The 20,585-nt window shown below is 45.0% G+C and overlaps 1 protein-coding gene across 1 annotated transcript; it reads left to right on the top strand.

Annotated features, from left to right (window-relative positions):
* The first annotated feature begins 18,251 nt into the window (after nucleotides 1-18,251).
* On the top strand, nucleotides 18,252-20,206 carry LOC117466722 (granzyme B-like). The gene is made up of 5 exons (XM_034110136.1): nucleotides 18,252-18,335; nucleotides 18,500-18,647; nucleotides 18,983-19,124; nucleotides 19,306-19,566; nucleotides 19,696-20,206. The coding sequence occupies exons 1-5, from the start codon at nucleotides 18,284-18,286 to the stop codon at nucleotides 19,846-19,848; spliced, it is 756 nt and encodes a 251-aa protein (XP_033966027.1). The 5' UTR covers nucleotides 18,252-18,283; the 3' UTR covers nucleotides 19,849-20,206.
* The last annotated feature ends 379 nt before the right edge of the window (nucleotides 20,207-20,585 follow it).

Raw genomic sequence — 20,585 nt, 5'->3', positions numbered from 1 at the left:
CTGAAAAGTCAATCACTACAAAATTAGGGCTGTCAAACGATTACAATTTTTAATCAGATTAATCACAGCTTAAAAATGAATTAATCATGATTAATCACCATTCGAACTATGTCCAAAATATGCCATTTATTTATGTATATTGTTGTGGGAATGGAAAGATAAATGAAAGAAGGCGGATATATCCATTTAACATACAGTATCTATGTTTATTATAACATTTTTCTGCATGTCAAAATGAAAGACAACCCACCACCTATCAATCATCAAACCGTGGGGTCTTAATTCATTACGTGTTGATTTCTATCAACGGGGGAGTACTTCAGGAAAGTCGACAGAGGGGGGGGGGGGGGGGGGGGGGGGGGGGGGGGGCTAGTGGAGTACTTCGTGACCACAGATGCCCCTTTCACACCAGCGCCTTTTCAGCTCCGAGCTAGAGCCTGAAAAGCGCCGGGTTCACACCGGAGCTGCGCCGGCTCTTAGCTCCGGAATCCGCTTCATTTCCAGCTCCAAAAAATTGTCGTTCCAGAGGCAAGAGCTTTGGAGCTAAGAGGTGACGTCGCTTACGTCTCTCTTACGTCGAGGCGTGCAGGAAACTAAACCCACCTCCCATGGGTCGACTGTCATGCCTGCCTACAAGCAGTAGTGCCTATAAACACACTTTATAAAGTCAGGCAACACTAACCAGGCTTCGTGTGATTCTGTTTATTTGTGCCTTACTTTGACCATCCGTTCACTGTTATCGATCATTGTGGAGGGAGGCAGACGTGTTGTTTTGTATTATTGCAGCTATCGGATGCAAGTAGTCAGTTTAGCTTCGGTTGCTATGCTAACATCACCCGTTTTATACCAGAGAAACTTTCATAACAGCGTTGTGATACCAAACAGTGTCAATTCAGACTGACACACATTCACTTAGGCTAAGGGGAACTGGGGATATGCATCAGCTGCTTGTGTGAGTCGGACAGTGAATACTTTAGAGCGGCCGCTGCAGTGTGAGCTAACCGGGAGCTAACGGGAGAATAAACTCCCGTGGAAGAGCAGCCAGCACTGCAGCGGTCGGTAAATGCTGCAGAAACACATTAATAAACAATGAACCACGGCACTCTGGAGAAAAGTATAAGGTTGGAGAAGTCGTTATTCAATTTATTCTGGCTTCGTGTGATTAAAATCAACACGATCATCGACCCGACGCAGTTGTTGTTGTTGTGAGCGCCGTAATGGGTGCCGTTGGGGGGCAAATCAGCGATGTAAACGGTGACGTCATGACGCAGCAAGGGCAGCTCTGGGGCGCCAGTGGGCGGTGTGTACAGAGTGGGAGCTGAAAAGGGAAACCGGAGCTGAACCAAAAAAGCTCCCGCTCGGAGCTAGAAACTGAAAAGCGCTGGTGTGAAAGCCGCAATAGTGTGAACGTTGTGATCAGCTGTTTTAGCGCAGTTCTCCAGTGAAGGGGGGAGTCTCCCTCCACAGCCGGTTGGCGTAGTTTTGGCACAGTTCCGTTGTACAGACCGACGTTAACAGCAGCCCTGTCTGTGCACACGGAGACCGACTCTGTCGTCCGGTGATCTAACCGCCTTCTGGAAAAGCTTCACAAGTACGTCGGTACGCAAATGCGCTTTGTGACACAAGTGACGGTACGCGTGACCTAACACTGGAACACTGGCACAGGGAACATAATTATCAGGAGCTCTCCGATAAGTGTCCCGCTGAGGAGGATCCCGCTGAAAAAAACCGCTCTTGTGTATCAGCGCAGACTCGTCTGCCAGAGTGGCAGCCTGCTGAAAGGTAGTCACTCTCTGCTCATTCAGGTAGACTACCGTACGCTCCGGTACACAGTTTTTGAACTCCTCTAACAGCATCAGCTCACATACTGAAGCGATGTCATCCGCTTTACATGCTCTACACCACCTGTCAAAGAGGACTTTCTTCTCCCTCGCGAAGTCCACGTATGTTTGGCCAGCAGCTTTCTTCATGCCGCGAAAACGCTGCCTGTAGGCCTCAGACACAAGCTCATATGCCCTGAGAATAGCACCTTTCACCTTGTCATACTCCAAACTATCCTCGACAGAAAGAGAAGAGCAAGCCTCCTGAGCCTTGCCGACTAGCTTGCACTGTACAAGTATGGCCCACACGTCTTCTGGCCAGTGCAGGGCAGCAGCAATGCGCTCAAATGCACCAAAGAACATCTCCACTTCCGACTCAAGAAAGACAGGGACCAGCTGAATGTTGCTACCAACATCAAAAGCAGCAGCAGAACCTGAAGGTGTAACGGCAGAATCACCCACCACAGCCAGGGCCGTATACAGGATTTCCTAAATACCGAGGTCCAAACATGCTAGGGGGGTTCGGGGGATACCCCCCGAGATTTTTGGGATTTTAATGATTTAGGTGCTTTTTAAGTCCTGTAGGGGGTCACAAATTGGATAATATATTGATTTCAACCCATGTCAGTGGGCTGACAATGTCAGCATAAATAATTTAAAAAGTGTAATACATAATAATCAGTTGATTGTTACTATTAATGATCTGGACATGCAGAAGAGGCTAAAATGATCACAACACATTGTAACATTCATTTTCCATGTCTCTCTCCTTTCCATAACCTGCAGCCTCTGTTCCATCTTCTTTAGTCTCTCTGTCTTCTTCCTGTTCATTACTCTCTCTGTCCTCTACTCTTTCTTTTTGTTCAATCTCTCCCTCGTTGTTCACCGTTTGCTCCTCCTCACTTGTCGCTCCTGCCAGTGAATTAAAAGCAATTCAGCAATTTAGTTCATTTCACTTGTTTGTTTGCATGCATTCTTTTTTTTAAATTTAAATCTGTTTTGTTTGATTCTCAAAAGAGAAAAAAGATGTATTGTGTTTTATACAATTGTATGTTATTATGACATCATAAAGATGTATGTTTTAAAATTATGCCTATTGTAAATGAAGACTATTGTTATAGATACATAGATAGATAAATAGATGGGCTTATTAAGCCTACATTATGTTGTGTGACTCCAGTTCCTCCCTGACTTCCATCACTTTCTCTCTCTCTCTCTTTCTCTCTGCCTGTCCCGTCTCTTCCTTACCAAAGCTGAGCTTCGACTGACGTAGTCTTTTCATTATATCTGAGTCAGTGTAAAAAGAAAACAATACAATGTTATATCTTCAATGTTTTACTCAAATTGAAATGAAAGAAAAGCATTACAACGTTAATCCTTCTGACATTGGATGAACGTAATTAACTTTAGCTCTCTAGCTAGTTTATTCACGCAATTTAAACCAAAGTATAGCCTATAGCTGCAATATAAGTTAGTGTGCATGTTGTCGGACGTCCACTGACTGCTCATATGATGTCCTGATGAACAGAAACACAAGCAGCCCGCTGGACTCAGATCTCTAGATACCTCATCACTCCTTCGCTGCTCCGATACAAGTCCGGGCTGCGGTGGTTTGTTGATACATGTCGTCTTCTTCTGTTTGCTTTAACAGAGGCTACGTAGTTATGCAGCGCCCCCATCGTCAGTAAATGGAAGTACTACAAAGAACCCCGTTTAGTGCAATTATTTCACAAGTTTTGTTATACACAGCTCGGAAAATATTACCGAGGTCCGGACCTCGGTGACCTCAATGGTAGATACGGCCATGACCACAGCTGCTTGGAGCTCTAGCTGACGCATCCGGACAGCAGTGTCTGCCTCCAACTTCCTGATCTCCAGCTCCTGCTTCCTGATCTCCAGCTCCCTCCTGAGCTGAAACTCTCGCTCACGCTCACGCTCCTCCCTCTCACACTGGAGACGAGCCATACGCACTTTTACCCTGGCATCTAATTTAGACCCCATAGCAACGGCTGCTTACAAATATTATTATTTATTTATTTACAAACTTCCCCAGATCCTGCCTGTCCAGAGAGGACATGCAACTCCCCGACTCACTTCCCTGAGGCTATGGCAAGCAGAAATGCTGCCTTTGTGGGCAGCCACCTAAGCCCCACCTGGGCCAGGGGCTCGAAGGGAGGAGGTGATAGGGCATCCGGCAGCAAGGGCAGGTCCCAAGCCGGAGCCCTCGGGGTGCACGGGGGACGCTGCCGTAAAGCCCCTCTCATAAAGAGGGACACCGACCTGTGGCACCCCGCCGTGGCGCCGTCGACCCGAACATGTTGGGCAGAATCGCAGCCACATAAATTCAGAGTGGAGTGAGAACGTCCACTATCTAGAAGGGATTGTTGTCTAAGCAACAATGTACATGCTGTCCCCAAGGAACACGCACATTCTTGCCCCCCAGTTGGGGTAGAAAGTGCGTGAGTGCAAGCTGCACGGCCCGAAGCTCTAGCACGTTGACCCGGCGCGCACTCTGCTGGGCAGACCACTGACCCTGAACGGTCCTGCCCTGCCGCACTGCACCCCACCCTGAGAGACATGCACCTATGGTGATGGTCTCCTGGCGGGATGGGATGGCGCCCATGGGCACGCCTACCAGAGATAGGCCCTGCCCCTCCAGCGTGACGGAGAGTGGAGCAATGCTGCAACACCCTGACTTCACTGTGCCTGTGCCACTTGGCGTCCAAGTGAAGGCTGTTCAGCCACATCTGCATGGGGCACAACGACAGCGGGCCTAAGGGCCCAGCGGCCGAGGCAGCTGCCAGTCTGCCCAAGGGCCGGAGGAACTGAATATAAGGCACCCTCTTGCCCGGCCCACGTGGAAGTAGGCATCCCTCGGTTGGGAACCACTCCACCTGTGGGTATGCAGTAGACAGCATATAGAATGGCAGCACCTTCAGGAATCTGTTGATTCCTCTGAGGTCCAAGATCGGGCGAAATCCGCCGACTTTCTTGCTCACGAGAAAGTATGCCGAGTAGAACCCCCTGGCTAAGCAGAGGGTCTTACTGGGTTGATTGCGTCCTTGGACAAAAGGACGGACAACTCTTGGCCCAGAGCTAGGGCCCCTGCCGGATCGCTGACGACTGTCAATTAGACCCAGGCAAAGGCTAGGGGCCGGAGCTGCGGTCCGTACCCCTGGGTTAAGGTGAAAACCACCCAAGGGACGGAAGTACAGACTGCCCAGAAACTGAGCTGCTGCTGGGAAAGCAGCCGCCGACCACCCCCGGGATTTCAGAGCCCAGCCCCCCGGACCCTGGAGCCTCTTGGGGGGTTCCGGTAAGGCTCTGGGGCACGAGGCCGCCTGGAAGGCGGGCAACATGGGGCACGAAAGTCATTGGGAGGCGGTTGAGTGGGCCGCTAAGACCTCTGCAGACCACCCCTGTAATCCAGCGGCTGAGTGCGGCTGCTAGAGCGGCCCCTGGGCCTGCTGGGAGTGGGCACAGGTCTGCGAGGACCCGAGTGCTGCTGCCTGGTCTGCCTAGCTTGGGCAGCACACTCCAGTGCCTCCAGGGCAGCTGATCTAAACAGCTCCCCTGGCTCGACTGGTACGCGACGGAGGACTCTCCGTCAACCGGAGGACTCTCCGTCAACCGGAGGACTCTCCGTCAACTGGAGGAGGTGCGTCAGCCGAAGGAGGGGCGCCAACCGAAGGAGGGGCGCCAACCGAAGGAGGGGGGGGGGGGCATGTAGCACCGGGCCCAGGCTGAAGGGCCAAGAGGCGACTTCATCATGCCCCTATCGGCAGCTAGCCGATCCACTTTAGAGGACAGCCTATTTCTAGTCCTTCTATTGGGGGGAGCACACAAAGCCATCGCTCCCTCCAGTCGCCGGGAACGGCCGAATTGATCTGGAGGAGTACGTGACAAGGAGAGGTGTCTGTTGGCTGCTGCCAGACGCTCCACCTCAGTGATTCGAGCCACTCTGAGCACCCGAGGCATGCAGCTACAGCTCATGCAGGCGTTTACCGTGAGAACCTCCCTCAGATGCTCGAATTTCGTCCCCACTGTCCGCCAGAAGCGGCCGAGGCAGGAGGGGCAGCGGTCGTGGCCGTCCTCGGGCTCAAGAGAAACCCTACAGGCGCTACATGAATGAACCATTCTGTAGGTAGCCAGATGCAGCGTAGCCGGGAGCGGGTGCGGGAACACAGCCTTCACCAGCTACCTGCTTAATGGAAAGAGTAGAGCGTTGCTGCTACTCGCCGAACTATGGAAGCAAACAAGAGACAGAAGTATTTGAATTGTATTAGACACCGAATTTATAGCATTGAAAATAATTACTTTGAAAATCATGTATCTGAATGTTTTTGCTCCGAATTTACCTATGTGAAATAAAAATGTAAAAATTCAAGTGAAAACAAATTAGAATGTTCAAATTCTGATCCCAAAAATTCAAGTGAAAAAAATTCGACGTCAAAAAATTCGATGTCCAAAATTGCGATGCAGCATCATCCGGGCTACTCAGACAGGAAAACCAATCGAGCCCTAATGCAATCAAACCGACTTCTGGCCTATCAGAGCACGGCTTTGTCAGTCATGTGATCACAATAACCCGGGAGAAAAATGGCGGAGAACAGCAGGGCTCGCCGCTCGGGTAAGTAGTCAGTTTGTGCTCTTTATTTTACAAGCAGTGAGGGCTCGACAGCATTTGTATCTTACATTAGCTAGCTAAATGAGTGAAGTAGCCTTGTGCCTTGCTGTTAGCAAGCTCCGTAGTTATCATTAATTGAGGTGAATCACAACGTTACTGTGTCCTTTTGTGTGTGTGTGTGTGTGTGTGTGTGTGTGTGGGTGTGTGTGTGTGTGTGGGGGGGGGGGGGGGGTGACGGTTTACAAAGTAACGTAACGATCACTTCGGTTAGATAAGTCAAGTAGACCATGCTACACTATACGAAATACTCTCTTGCAAAAGCCCTGCATTTAAACATGTTAATATTACTTTAGTAAAGGTATGCTAGTATAATTAGGAAAGTGTTGTTAAAGTATTTAAAGTCGACACAAGTAAGTTATACTATTATATAATTTGTTTTATTGTTATTACCGATGCACGAGTTGACTTAACTGTTGTAGTTGGAGCTCATTTTGAACTAATGATTACTTTCATAATGTTTTAATGTGCTGACTATTTTCTACATTAATAGATGAAGGTCTGGTTTGTTCAAACTCTCAAAATAGTAGGACATGCTGTCATAATTACCCAGAGTCCGACGTGACACCTTTACAATGTTAAAGCTGTTAGATAAATGTAGTGATGTAAAAACTAAAGTATTCAAGATAGTGTAGTGGAAAAGAGAATGTTTTAAAAAAAAATGTTACTAAAACAAAATCTCTTGTTTTGGACTGACAGTAATGATTCAAGAAATAGTAGATAAATAAATACACACACATCTGATTTGTTGTGGATGCAACACAACAAATGGTGCTCTTACCTGTGATGCCTCCTCCAAACATTATAACCAGACTATTATTCAAACTATAAGTAACAGTTCTGTACTTGACTTTAGACAAACAATTCAAAAGACAAAATCAACACAATTTATTGAAAGACCAATCTTTATTTTACGGTGCCTCTCCTTTTGTTTGTATTATTAAACCCTGTCAATCTAAAAAACTGAGCAACTCAACAGTTAACTTTATATTTCTTATTGTCCAAAGCATCTATTACACTATTTGTTCCCCTCTCATATTCACAGGATGGATGATTAGAGACTTTGGGGGAGACCTCAGCTTTATGAACGTCCTGTCTGTTGGTTTGGCCAGAGAGGGCTGAGGGTCTTTCCCTGCGAGGAGGACCAAGGGGGTATACTACGAAGCAGGATTTTCGCCTAGCCGGCTAAATTCAGGGAAAACTCTGGGTTTCCGGTCCTACGAAGCTGGTTCTCTTTTTAGCAGGCTAGATCTCCATGGTAACTTATGCTTAGCGGCTAACCTGGTCGGGACCAGGTTAGGTTGCAGGCTAAGAGCTCAACTCAGTGAAAGCACTGCCTGCTGACCAATCAGAGCTCAGTGTGCGGAGTTTAAAGCGATCAAGTCATATCACAGGAGAAAGGAAATACAGAAAAACTGCCGTCGCAGGAAAGACGGCCGGCAGAAATCACCGACTGTGTGAACGTGAACATCAATAGAATATCACTTCCATCTTCAGAGCAATCTGACTATTATAACATTAGCGTTAAGGAAGCTTACTTAAATATCTGCCACAACATAAGTAACCGGATCAGAGTACATTAAGTACAGTCCGCGGCATATCACTTCATAATGTATCATATATCTCCTTATCTTAGTCAGCTGAGCCGTATCTGGCCGTGCAACACTCACAGCGTCACATACTGGATGCAGAAGTATTATTTTAAGCAACACATAAATTGAGGAAACACTCTAGTCAAATGTAATTAAAGTCAGATCGTGTTTTAGACGGGCAGTGATATCATGAACCTGTTGATGTACGCATTCAAACACTTGTTCTGTTACCAGCTGTATTCACCTTGCAGGTGCAGCTATGTGGCTTTTATCCTGAATAAAGTGTTTAAGTCATGGATGTTTAAAGTTTAACTTCTTCATATGTCTAATATTATCGTTGACTTTTCATTCAGGAAGTATGACGCTGCGCTGTCAGTATGCTTCTCCATGTTTGTGATTGGACGAATGCTCCAAATACCACCCCTTTCATGTGAACGCACACCTAGCTAGATAGGACACAGCTGGCTTGAGCGATTCACTTGATAACCAGCGTTGTAGGACCGCTTAGCGAGAGCGCGTATGTTTTGGATTAGGCCAACCGGCTAACTCAAACATATCCAGGTTAGGTTGAACCAGGTTCGTAGTACAGGCCCCCGGCCTGAGGGAGGAGGACCTGCACCAGCTGCACCTACAGAACTTAGCCCATGCTGGGCATAGCTGTTACCACCTGCACAGACCTAGCCTGTCACTTTATTTGACAAAATGTGTTTACTTAATCAATTAACATTTAGTGTAACTTATGTATATTATTTCATTTTTATTTAAAAAAAATTGTGATGGTTCATGCTTGATAACTTTTAGTTCACATTTCAATAAATTGTATTTGCATTTGCACTCCTTTTGTCCGTTATTCTTACTGAAAATGTTAAGTTACACATTCACATCTGACTGAAGATTGGCACCATTTATTTGGGTATATCCAGTCTCTGATAGTGTTACGTTATTATGAGAGTGCTCCGTTTGATTCTGAAATTGTATATATTTATATAAATATATACATAGGCTATGTGTGTGTATATGTCCGCATCTGTAGCCTGTTATTGTCTCATTATACCGCACTGTGAATGAATCAAAGTAAATATATAAGTGGTCATGAACACATCTGTCCATCAGACAGAGGCTGAGCCTCCTGTCATCATTAATGGACGTCTCTTTAAGATGACCGCTCAGAGGAGAGGAGTTCTCATTTCTCTAACCGCCTGCTGCTTCCCCTCCTCCCTCCTCGGTTCTCCTCCTCCTCTCTCCTCGGTTCCCCTCCTTGGCTCCTCCGCTCGCATCTCCTGTGGGCGGGACGAAGTCTCGAGGAGGGCAATAAGTGAAATGAGAAAGGGCCTAAGTGTCTCTTAGTGAATGTCCTGTACTGCTCTTAAATCTCATCAGATCAGCTATTCCTTTCCCTCTTGGATGTTCTTCTGGACCCTCAGAGAAAGAGAACATGGTGAAGCAGTCCTGTCTCTCAGGCCTGTCCTTTCCTAACAGAAATATCAAAAAACATATTATTGCAGAGCAAGTGTGTTATTTAAGAAAGAGGTGTGTTTGTTTGTTCAGGGGCTATAAATATAATGATTTTTTTATTTTAATGTGTTTTTTAAATCCAACAGTGTACTACAAAAATAATCAGATTATGAATAAACCGTTCTAAATTCATCAACATTGAAATAAATGTATTATTAAAATAATATTTAACTGTTATCAAAACTTAGTGCAACTGTAGAAGCTTGCTCTGTTCGGTTGTCTCACTGAAAGACAAAGGGTCGCAGTTCTCACCATGTTCAATAATATTTGTCTTAAATACAATAAACAAAAAAGTGATGTTGCTTGGTAAAATGTAAATGTAACTTTTTGCTAAGAAAGTACACTCAACATCACTGATGTGTAGGTGATCTAGTATTCAGTCATGTTTAATGGCATGTGTATCAGTGTATTAGAGTCATTACTTTATGCATTCTTAGTAAAGAATGAAAAAGGTGTACCTTGGAATCCGTGCTGAAGTTGTCTGCTGCTAGGAGTCCAGATCTGTCTCTCCTCCTCTGGTCCAGCCTGTCTGGATCACCTTAAGGACACTTTGAACAAACAGATGTAAAGTTACATGTGTGGGTTACAGACTTCTTTACATGCAAACAACTTTTTATCTTCTTTTAAAAACAGGTCATAATCTTATTGTTATACTTAAGAAATTGCTGGATATCACAGTCCTCATACTGTATCAGTTTGATTGAGTAATATTGTGTAGGTCTTTTTTATTTTACTGTTACTTTGGATGAGTTTTTCACGAGTCAGTCAAATTAATTTGTTTTCATATGCCATATTCATATGTATCTCACACGTAAGGGTAAGACACAAACCTATTGAACAAATGCAATGGATAAGCTTAATTTTCACTGAAGTCACACATAACGTCATGTCTAATATTTAAACAAATAATTTCCTTGTCACTAAAGCATTGACTACGCTATTCATCATCCTTAAATGCAGGCATTAAGTTACATGTTCTGTTCTACAGCCACGATAAGGCTGTTTCTCAAGTGTGAGGATAATACAATTAAAAGAGGCATTGGTAATAATAATATTAAAAACAACAATGTTTGTGTCGTTCGTCGGATAGGCGGTTAGCTGCAATAAATAACTCCAGTTCAACAAACCATATTACAATATCTAATGGATATATTTTAAAGATACACACATTTCATTGTGAGGTTGATTTAATATACACTGCTCTCTCCAACAATACGTTGACGTTAGCTAGTCTATTGTATGCTATAGTAGAGCATAGCGAATTTAAACGAACCTTAACAATGCATACAGTAACCTAACTATCTAACGTACAAGGATGACCTTATTTTACCAACCTCGCACAGAAGCCTTTTGGTATACAGTAGCATCCCACTTAATGTTATACACTCTTGGATGCTACGCATAGCATCGTTAGCACAGATGGAGCTACGATTGCTCAAATGCTAACCCAACTCTAAACATTCATTAACGTTAGCTTAATAAAAACACCAGTAACATAACATAAGTACTTTATGTACTTTATGCAGGGTTGACTTACCGAAGAAACTGTATTCACGGTCGGTCTATTTTAACCGCAGATAAATCCTATATTTGCATGACGAATAGTCCACCAGGAGCCAACACAACAAACACGGCCGAGTTCAAGTAGTGTTCTCCTCACGGAGCTAACGGAGCTAGCAGTGAGACAGAGGAGCCAGGAGAAGCAGTCCTGTTGTCATGAAGGGGTAATCTATACAGAATATGTTTTTGTGGATCCAGGCTAGAAACATGTTCATTTTCTTTTGTTAAGTTGGACATTTTAACATAGGGTCTACGGGAATTGCTCCCATATGCATCCGACGTCGCCTACAGTTTGCAGCATTGAGCTTCACAGCACTGTCCCCCTGAAGTCGGGTTGATTGCATTCGGGCTCGATTGCTTATCCTGTCTGAGTAGCCCGGATGATGCTGCATCGCAATTTTTGACGTCGAATTTTATACACCGAATTTTTTTACATCGAATTTTAAACACCGAAATATTTGACGTCAAATTTTTTTCACTTGAATTTTTGGGATCTGAATTTCAACATTTTTATTTCACATAGGTAAATTCGGAGCAAAAAACATTCAGATACATGATTTTCAAAGTAATTATTTTCAATGCTATAAATTCAGTGTCTGATAAAATTCAAATACTTCTGTCTCTTGTTTGCTTCCATACCGAACAGAAAGAGGGATGTAATTACACCCACGTTACGGCAGAGGGAGCGGGAGCGAGATCACTGCCTTCACCTAGCTGGATTAGTAAATAAGGCAGTTTACCAAGAGCGGGGGCGAAAACACTGCCTTCACTGGCTGAGCTAGAGGCGAGTGCCAGATGCAGCGTAACCGGGAGCGGGTGCGGGAACACAGCCTTCACCAGCTACCTGCTTAACGGAACCAGGCAGTTTAGCGTCTACCAGGAGCGGGGGCGAGAAAACACTGCCTTCACTGGTTAAATTAAGACGAATGCCAGATGCAGCGTAACCGGGAGCGGGTGCGGGAACACAGCCTTCACCAGCTACCTGCTTAACAGAATAAACAAGGCAGTTTAGCGTCTACCAGGAGCGGGGGCGAGAACACTGCCTTCACTGGTTGAGTTAGAGACGAATGCCAGATGCAGCGTAACCGGGAGCGGGTGCGGGAACACAGCCTTCACCAGCTACCTGCTTAACAGAAAAACAAGGCAGTTTGGCGTCTACCAGGAGCGGGGGCAAGAACTGCCTTCACTGGTTGAGTTAGAGACGAATGCCAGATGCAGTGTAACCGGGAGCGGGTGCGGGAACACAGCCTTCACCAGCTACCTGCTTAACAGAAAAAACAAGGCAGTTTGGCGTCTACCAGTTGCGGGGGCGAGAACTGCCTTCACTGGTTGAGTTAGAGACGAATGCCAGATGCAGTGTAACCGGGAGCGGGTGCGGGAACACAGCCTTCACCGGCTACCTGCTTAACGGAGAAACAAGGCAGTTCCGCGTCTACCAGGAGCGGGGGCGAGAACACTGCCTTCACTGGTCGAGTTAGAGACGAATGCCAGATGCAGCGTAACCGGGAGCGGGTGCGGGAACACAGCCTTCACCAGCTACCTGCTTAACAGAAAAAACAAGGCGGTTTGGCGTCTACCAGGAGCGGGGGCGAGAACTGCCTTCACTGGTTGAGTTAGAGACGAATGCCAGATGCAGTGTAACCGGGAGCGGGTGCGGGAACACAGCCTTCACCGGCTACCTGCTTAACGGAGAAACAAGGCAGTTTGGCGTCTACCAGGAGCGGGGGCAAGAACTGCCTTCACTGGTTGAGTTAGAGACGAATGCCAGATGCAGTGTAACCGGGAGCGGGTGCGGGAACACAGCCTTCACCAGCTACCTGCTTAACAGAAAAAACAAGGCAGTTTGGCGTCTACCAGTTGCGGGGGCGAGAACTGCCTTCACTGGTTGAGTTAGAGACGAATGCCAGATGCAGTGTAACCGGGAGCGGGTGCGGGAACACAGCCTTCACCGGCTACCTGCTTAACGGAGAAACAAGGCAGTTCCTCGTCTACCAGGAGCGGGGGCGAGAACACTGCCTTCACTGGTCGAGTTAGAGACGAATGCCAGATGCAGCGTAACCGGGAGCGGGTGCGGGAACACAGCCTTCACCAGCTACCTGCTTAACAGAAAAAACAAGGCGGTTTGGCGTCTACCAGGAGCGGGGGCGAGAACTGCCTTCACTGGTTGAGTTAGAGACGAATGCCAGATGCAGTGTAACCGGGAGCGGGTGCGGGAACACAGCCTTCACCGGCTACCTGCTTAACGGAGAAACAAGGCAGTTCCGCGTCTACCAGGAGCGGGGGCGAGAACACTGCCTTCACTGGTCGAGTTAGAGACGAATGCCAGATGCAGCGTAACCGGGAGCGGGTGCGGGAACACAGCCTTCACCAGCTACCTGCTTAACAGAAAAAACAAGGCGGTTTGGCGTCTACCAGGAGCGGGGGCGAGAACTGCCTTCACTGGTTGAGTTAGAGACGAATGCCAGATGCAGTGTAACCGGGAGCGGGTGCAGGAACACAGCCTTCACCGGCTACCTGCTTAACGGAAAAACGAGGCCGTTTGGCGTCTACCAGGAGTGGGGGCGAGAACTGCCTTCACTGGTTAAGTTAGAGTCGAACGCCAGATGCAGTGTAACCGGGAGCGGGTGCGGGAACACAGCCTTCACCGGCTACCTGCTGAACGGGAAGAGTAGAGCGGTGCTACTACTCGCCGAACAGAAAAAGGGATGTAGCTACATCCGCATTACCGGTAGAGGGAGCGGGAGCGAGAGCACTGCCTTCACCTAGCTGGGTAAAATAAAGAAGCTAACAGTATACGCAAGACGTTAGCCGAGCGGCTGCTGCTAACGATCAAGCGAGATCAAGTCAAATAACACACATGTTTAAGACCAGATAACTAGCTTCTAAAGAATAGAATAGCACAGAGCCGTAGTTACAGCAGTAACAATGGCCAGGGCTCACACGGCATCTAACCGTAGTTACAGTAGTAACTATGGCCAGTACTTACACGGCTTAGAACCGTAGTTACAGTCGTAACTCTGGCCAGTACTTGCACGGCTTGGATACTTACACAGCATAGAGCCGTAGTTACAATAGTAACTCTGGCCAGTACTTGCACGGCTTGGAACCGTAGTTACCGTAGTAACTATGGCCAGCACTTACATGGTTTAGAACCGTAGTTACAGTAGTAACTATGGCCAGTACTTACACGGCATAGAGCCGTAGTTACGGTATTGCCTATGGCCAGTACGTGCACGGCTTGGAACTGTAGTTACAGTAGTAATTATGGCCAGTACTTACGGCTTAGAACCTTAGTTACAATAGTAACTGTGGCCGGTGCCTAAAAGTGTCAGCCAACGGCTGCCCACTAGACAATATAATATTGGGAGGATGAAATCCTCCTTAATGGCCATACATGCAGAGAACACGGCACACACAGTGAAGATTGTTCTCTGCATATCGTCCTAGTGCTAGGAGTCTAGTACTAGGAGCAGTAAATACCACGATAAAGCGCTACTGCAACCATACCATGCGTTTACCGGGAGCAGCAGCGAGAGCACTGCCCTCACCGGCTGAGTTAAATAATGAAGCTTAACAGTACATGCAAGGTGTTAGCCAAGCGGCTGCTGCTAACAATCAAGTGACCAAGTCAGAACACAATGTTAAGACCAGATAATTAGCTTCTAAGAAAGAGAACAGCCCGCATAGAACCGTGTCTGGTTACAGTAGTAACCGCACATGCCGAGCACACAGCACCCGCCGTGAAGATGTTCTCTGCATATCATCCTAGTGCTAGGAGTCTAGTACTAGGAGCAGTAATACAACGAACTAGCGCTACTGCAATCAAACCCTATGCTACAGGGAGCGGGAGCACTGCCCTGAGTTAATAGTTAAGCTCAACAGCAAGGTGTTAGCCAAGCGGCTGCTGCTAACAATCAAGCGACCACATCAGAACACAAATGTTAAGACCAGATAATAGCTTCTAGAAAATAGAAAGTACTTACCTTACTTTCTGCATCTAAACGAAAAAACGGGTTTAAAATATGACACTCTTGGCTTTCCATACTAAATCGAATGAGGGACGCAGCCAAAGCTGGGACTCAAATGCTAATGATAGCTCGGGCACAACGCCACAAGCAGAACTTTCAAAAGAGCATAAGGGCAACTTTATGGGAGAGGAAGCGGGAACACTGTCGTCACCAGAAAGTCTAACCCACAAACAATAAGACGGTAATCAGGACAACTTGGCTGGGAGCGGGTGTGGAAACACAGCCATCACCAGCAACAAGCTGACACAAACCTGTCTGTCGAGGCTCTGCACAGCCGGCGCAGCTCCTGGAGGACGCGTCTAACAACCCGTAGCCCCGACTGTCAGTCGCGAAGCTTCACGCGGCCAGCTGTTTGCAGAGAAATCCCTCCGATCAAACGTTCAAACCTGAACGCTGTAGGCTACGAAAACGTAGCCACGGTACCCTCGCGCAGCGAGAAGATGAAAAGGAACAGATCCTCTGACAATACCGGCTGATATAGCCGTACTCGAGCTGCGCATGCGCGCGATGGACATATCCAGTGCTAAAGCACCGCCTCTGACGGTCAGTAGGGACGAAATAGAACCACACACACACTACGGCACGTAACAGTATTGTTAGTTTGCTTTTGTGACCACCCGACTGGCATGTCTGCCCAATTTGCACTGCGCAAGCGTGAGTTGGTCTGCCGTATTGGACAGCGGCATTTCGCAAAGAAGAAAAAAAAAACGACCACATTAACCTGAACGAGAGAGATGAGTTATTGTTTTTACAACATAATTTTCCCGATTATTTGAGAAGAAATCCTTTTAGTAGGTTAAGTACATTCTTAGAATAAGTGAGAAATTGATTTAACTTCAGTTTGTGTCAGGGTTGGGGAAAATCAGGACCCAAATGCAGAATGAGAAGAAGGGGTACAAGGTATAACAAAAAGCGAGCTTTAATTAACAAAAGCTGTTGACAATGAAAAAAACATAAATCCATAAACCCGTAGCACGAAGAAAATCGGGACAAAAAACCAACAGGGACCAACATGGAGGGTGCAGTAAGACAACGCCCAAACATAGAGCAAAGGGGAAGACAAGACTAAATACATGGAAAGGGTAATCAGGACAGGACAAGACACAGCTGGGCAGGGGAGGCAGAAACACAAGGGCAACAGGTGCACACAATGAGGCAATCAGACACAGGAGGGCAAACACAGGAAGGAAGACCAGACAAAGGGAGAACAGAATTTCAAAATAAAACCGGAAAATGGCTCCATAAATCCAAAACCATGACAGAATCCCCCCCTCAAGGGATGGATTCCAGACATCCCAAAACAAAAAACACATAAATTCAGCAGGGTGGGATGAGAGGGTCCAGAGGAGGGACGCATGACTAGGGCCAAAAGGGTGGGTGGAGGACGGGTTTGGGCTGACAGCCCGGGGGCACGGCCAGGGGCGCGGGAAGGGGGGTGCTGAGGGCGCTGCAGCACCCCCTAGCGGCAGGCAGGCGGTGCGGAGCTCCCCTGTCTGCACATATATTTTATTTTAATTTTATATATTTATTTCATTTAATTGTGCCTGAGATTATATTTTAAATGATATGTTATTATTCAAATGATAATTTAAAACTATATAATAAATAATTTTGCTTCAGGGAAAAAAAATAAAAAAGATGTGGAAAAAAAGTTTTTTGTTAGTTTTTAGTCGGCTGCCTTTAACGTGACGCACAACAACACAACTAACATGGCGCAGACACACTAAATCTGCAAAATCGTGTGCATAATCTGTATACTGGTCAATATCATGTTTGTGGTATTTGAATTATTATTTTATGGTTATAGCTGCTGCAGCCGTGCATAATCTGTGTAATGTGTAGCCAATACATTCCACATTGTTGGTAAAATAATATTTTACATCTTTGTAGTGTGTGTGCTAGTGCTTCTGTGCATGCTCTAGTCTATAGTGTTCACTGGAGTCCATTGTTATGCTGTGTGTGTGTGGCACCCGTTGGTGCGTAATTACATCGGACAGCACCTCAGCACCCCCACTCAAAAATACCTTCCCGCACCTCTGGGCACGGCAGAGGACGAGTAGGGGCCCCCGGCAGACGGCCCGGGGGCAATGCAGAGGCAGAAGAGGGGCGAAGGCCGCAGCGAGGAAACTCAGGGGGCCGGAGACACGTGTTACCAAGCAAGCCTCCTCGACATTGAGAAACACCCACAGCTTTATGTGGACTGGGTAGCACGTTGTTGTAGTATGAGTGTATTTTGTGCACATTCACTCCCTACAGCTCCTTCTAATGGTCACTAGACACAATGGCAACTACTGAATATCTGCTCCTTTGCCATTGCTCCTCTTTTTTTTAACCTTTTTACCCATTTCCTGCAGTAAATGCCAGCTTGCTTGTTGATAAAAAGTTCAGAAATTAAAATAAATTGTATTGGATTTTAATCTACCCCGAGATATTCCACCAATGTCTAGCAATCCACAATATCTCCAACATTGTAGATTTGCAAATGTACTAGAAGGAATAATCTTTTTTATTTACAGCGACTCATAACACTGGAATTAAAAATGTTACTTAAGCTTTAGAATATAATTCTAACATGTATGTATGTCTTTCGAAAAACGATCACAATAATATAAAACACTATTATAATAGCATAGTGTGTACGTGTATTACATTGTGAGGTGTGACGACCTTTGTGCACAGTTACTGCAGCCTTAATACACAGTTCCTACTCGACCATTTACCTTTTACCCACATTCTCTTTCGTTAAAGAGCAAATGTAGCCTATTGAGAAAAGGCCCTCATAAATGTGGGATTATCTACAGTAAATACGGATCTTTCTCATTCAAGGGGGAATACATATTGATGGTACAAGTGGTGTATGTAGTGACGTGCCACACCTTTAGATTATTGATCAATAAGGAAAGTGTGTGCATCAACTCAAATGACTGTTTTATGAAACGGTGTCTCTCTTGCTGCAGTTGAAAAAGGTGTGAACTCGTCTCTTCTTTGCAAGAATAACACCTGACCACAAAGTTTCCGTTATGTTAAAAGGTGGTAGGGGGAGTAGTGCCAGACACAGTGTTTAGATTGTACTGCACAGTGAACATGATCCACGCATTCTGCATTTTATTTTTCTTCCTGCAGCTCTCCCTCACTGGTAAGATAAAATGAGATTAAATAAGCTTTTTTAATGGCTGGAGGGTTGGTAAAAAAGTTACTCAGTTTTTGTTTTTTTTATCTGTAATAAGAGTAAAAATCAATTGGCAGTTGAGCATTTTGTACTTTTTTACCTGTGTATTAATTAACCTTCTTAATCTTAAGGGGCTTCTGAGAGTGGCATAGTGGGGGGGAATGTTGCGAAGCCTCATTCCCGACCCTACATGGCATCTCTCCAGTTTCAGGGAGAACACTCATGTGGCGGGGTCCTTATTCGAGAGGACTTTGTTCTGACTGCAGCACACTGCGAAGAGTGAGTTAATGACACATTAATGCTACAAAACGATTTGATGACGAATTAATTTAATGGCTCCGAAATGAATGCATTCAATTATAATAGTTTTTTCCCATGACTCAATATCTATCATTCACAAAATATTTGGTGCCAATTCCATGCGTGTTCCTCATTATCTGGAGTTCAGTTAAAATAAATATAGAAATACTTTTGTTAAGACAGCTTTCACATAGTTATTTGTATCATAGTAGTTATATTTGACATATTTATCAATGTTTTCAGTCTGTTTCAAGGTGAACATTGTTGTTAAGTATTAACAATAGTATTACAATATTTGTACCCTTATTTGTCAGTGAGCAGACCATGACGGCAGTCCTTGGAGCACACAACATCAAAAAGAAAGAGAAAAGTCAGCAAAGGATAGAAGTGGCTAAGCGCCATCCACATCCAAAATTCAAAAAGGACGGACACCAATATGATATCATGTTACTCGAGGTAAACTAAAAAACCTGTTAAAGGTTTTGTACAATGCTTTCATTTTAGCTTCATTTTTTTGTAATGTTTGCACTTCACACATTTGCACAGAAGGATGTAAGGGCAATATGCTTTACATAAAAACCTCAATGTGATTAAGAGTATACAACTAAGTAAAAAATAATTATTCTCTCTCTCACAGTTAAAAAACAATGCCACACTGAATACTGATGTCAACATCATTGGACTACCAAAGAGTGATGAGAACCTCCACGCAAGAGTTAAATGTGAGGTTGCTGGCTGGGGCCGAACTGGACACACAAAGCCTATCTCAGATGTCCTGAGGGAGAATACGGAGTTCATACAATTCAGCCATGAGTGCAAGTACATATGGAAAGAATACTTTGTTTCTAGTCAAATGATATGCACCAAATTTGACAAAAAGAAGGGAGGGGTTTGTCAGGTAATTAACCATTATAAACCACAACATAATTCTGTGAATGTGAATCATACTTGATTTAATCAAAAACAAGAGTGTCTATTTATTTTCCGGTCCACTCAATCATCTCTTTGTGTTGCCTTCTTTTTTAAGGGGGATTCCGGTGGACCACTTATCTGCAAAGGAGAGCTTCAGGGTCTTACGGCTTTCATCGATAAATGTGATTGTAATGATCCAAAGTATCCCCATGTCTTCACTCAAGTGAAATCCTATCTCTCCTGGATCAAGGAAGTGATGAAGAAATAACAGAATGTAGCATGAGGCCCAATTCAGAGGCCAAGAAAATGTTCCTTTTTTTAGTTACTTAATATATTGGCATAGTAAAACAACACATTTCAGAATTACTGGTCTTATCTTATTTAAAACCACAAATAACAAACTTAATAGGCAAATAATGTGTCCAATAGATTTAAGTTGTTGCAGATATTATTGTGATGAAGAAATTGTTTTTTATTCTTAGCTAATAAACTGTGACCATGTCAAAAAATATGTGATTTGTTTACCTTTTTGTGTGTAGTTGAACAAAGCAAACAGGAACTGAAATGCATAAAACCAATTTATGTAAATGTTTTGCATGTGAAAACAAATAAAATGTGAAATACAATTTTTTTTGGATTTAACTATAAATCGCACAGTACATTTATGCAATTTTAAATGTTTGTCAACTATGTACATATTAATCTTGACTATACTACTAATTATTCTGTTATGTCGTAATTTGTGTTGTTGTTGCAGCATCCGTTTAAGAGACTTTACACAAGAGCAGTTGAAACAGTGTTCAGAAGGCGGGGCGATACAGAAAGCATGTCAATAAGTGTGATGGTTTGCTTGTGGTGTGAAAGTCAAACCACAGAAAACTGCTGCTTGTTAGGGCTTGTCAGTCATAGTGCAAACTTCTGAAGTTGTCTGTGAAATATCTCTTCTCTATTACCCATTAGGAGAGTGAGGGGCTCAAGTTTTAATGGATACAACATTCACATACT

The sequence above is a fragment of the Pseudochaenichthys georgianus genome, chromosome 21 (assembly GCF_902827115.2).
Source record: "Pseudochaenichthys georgianus chromosome 21, fPseGeo1.2, whole genome shotgun sequence".
NCBI lineage: Eukaryota > Metazoa > Chordata > Actinopteri > Perciformes > Channichthyidae > Pseudochaenichthys > Pseudochaenichthys georgianus.
This window is presented reverse-complemented; position numbering and strand designations above follow the sequence as displayed.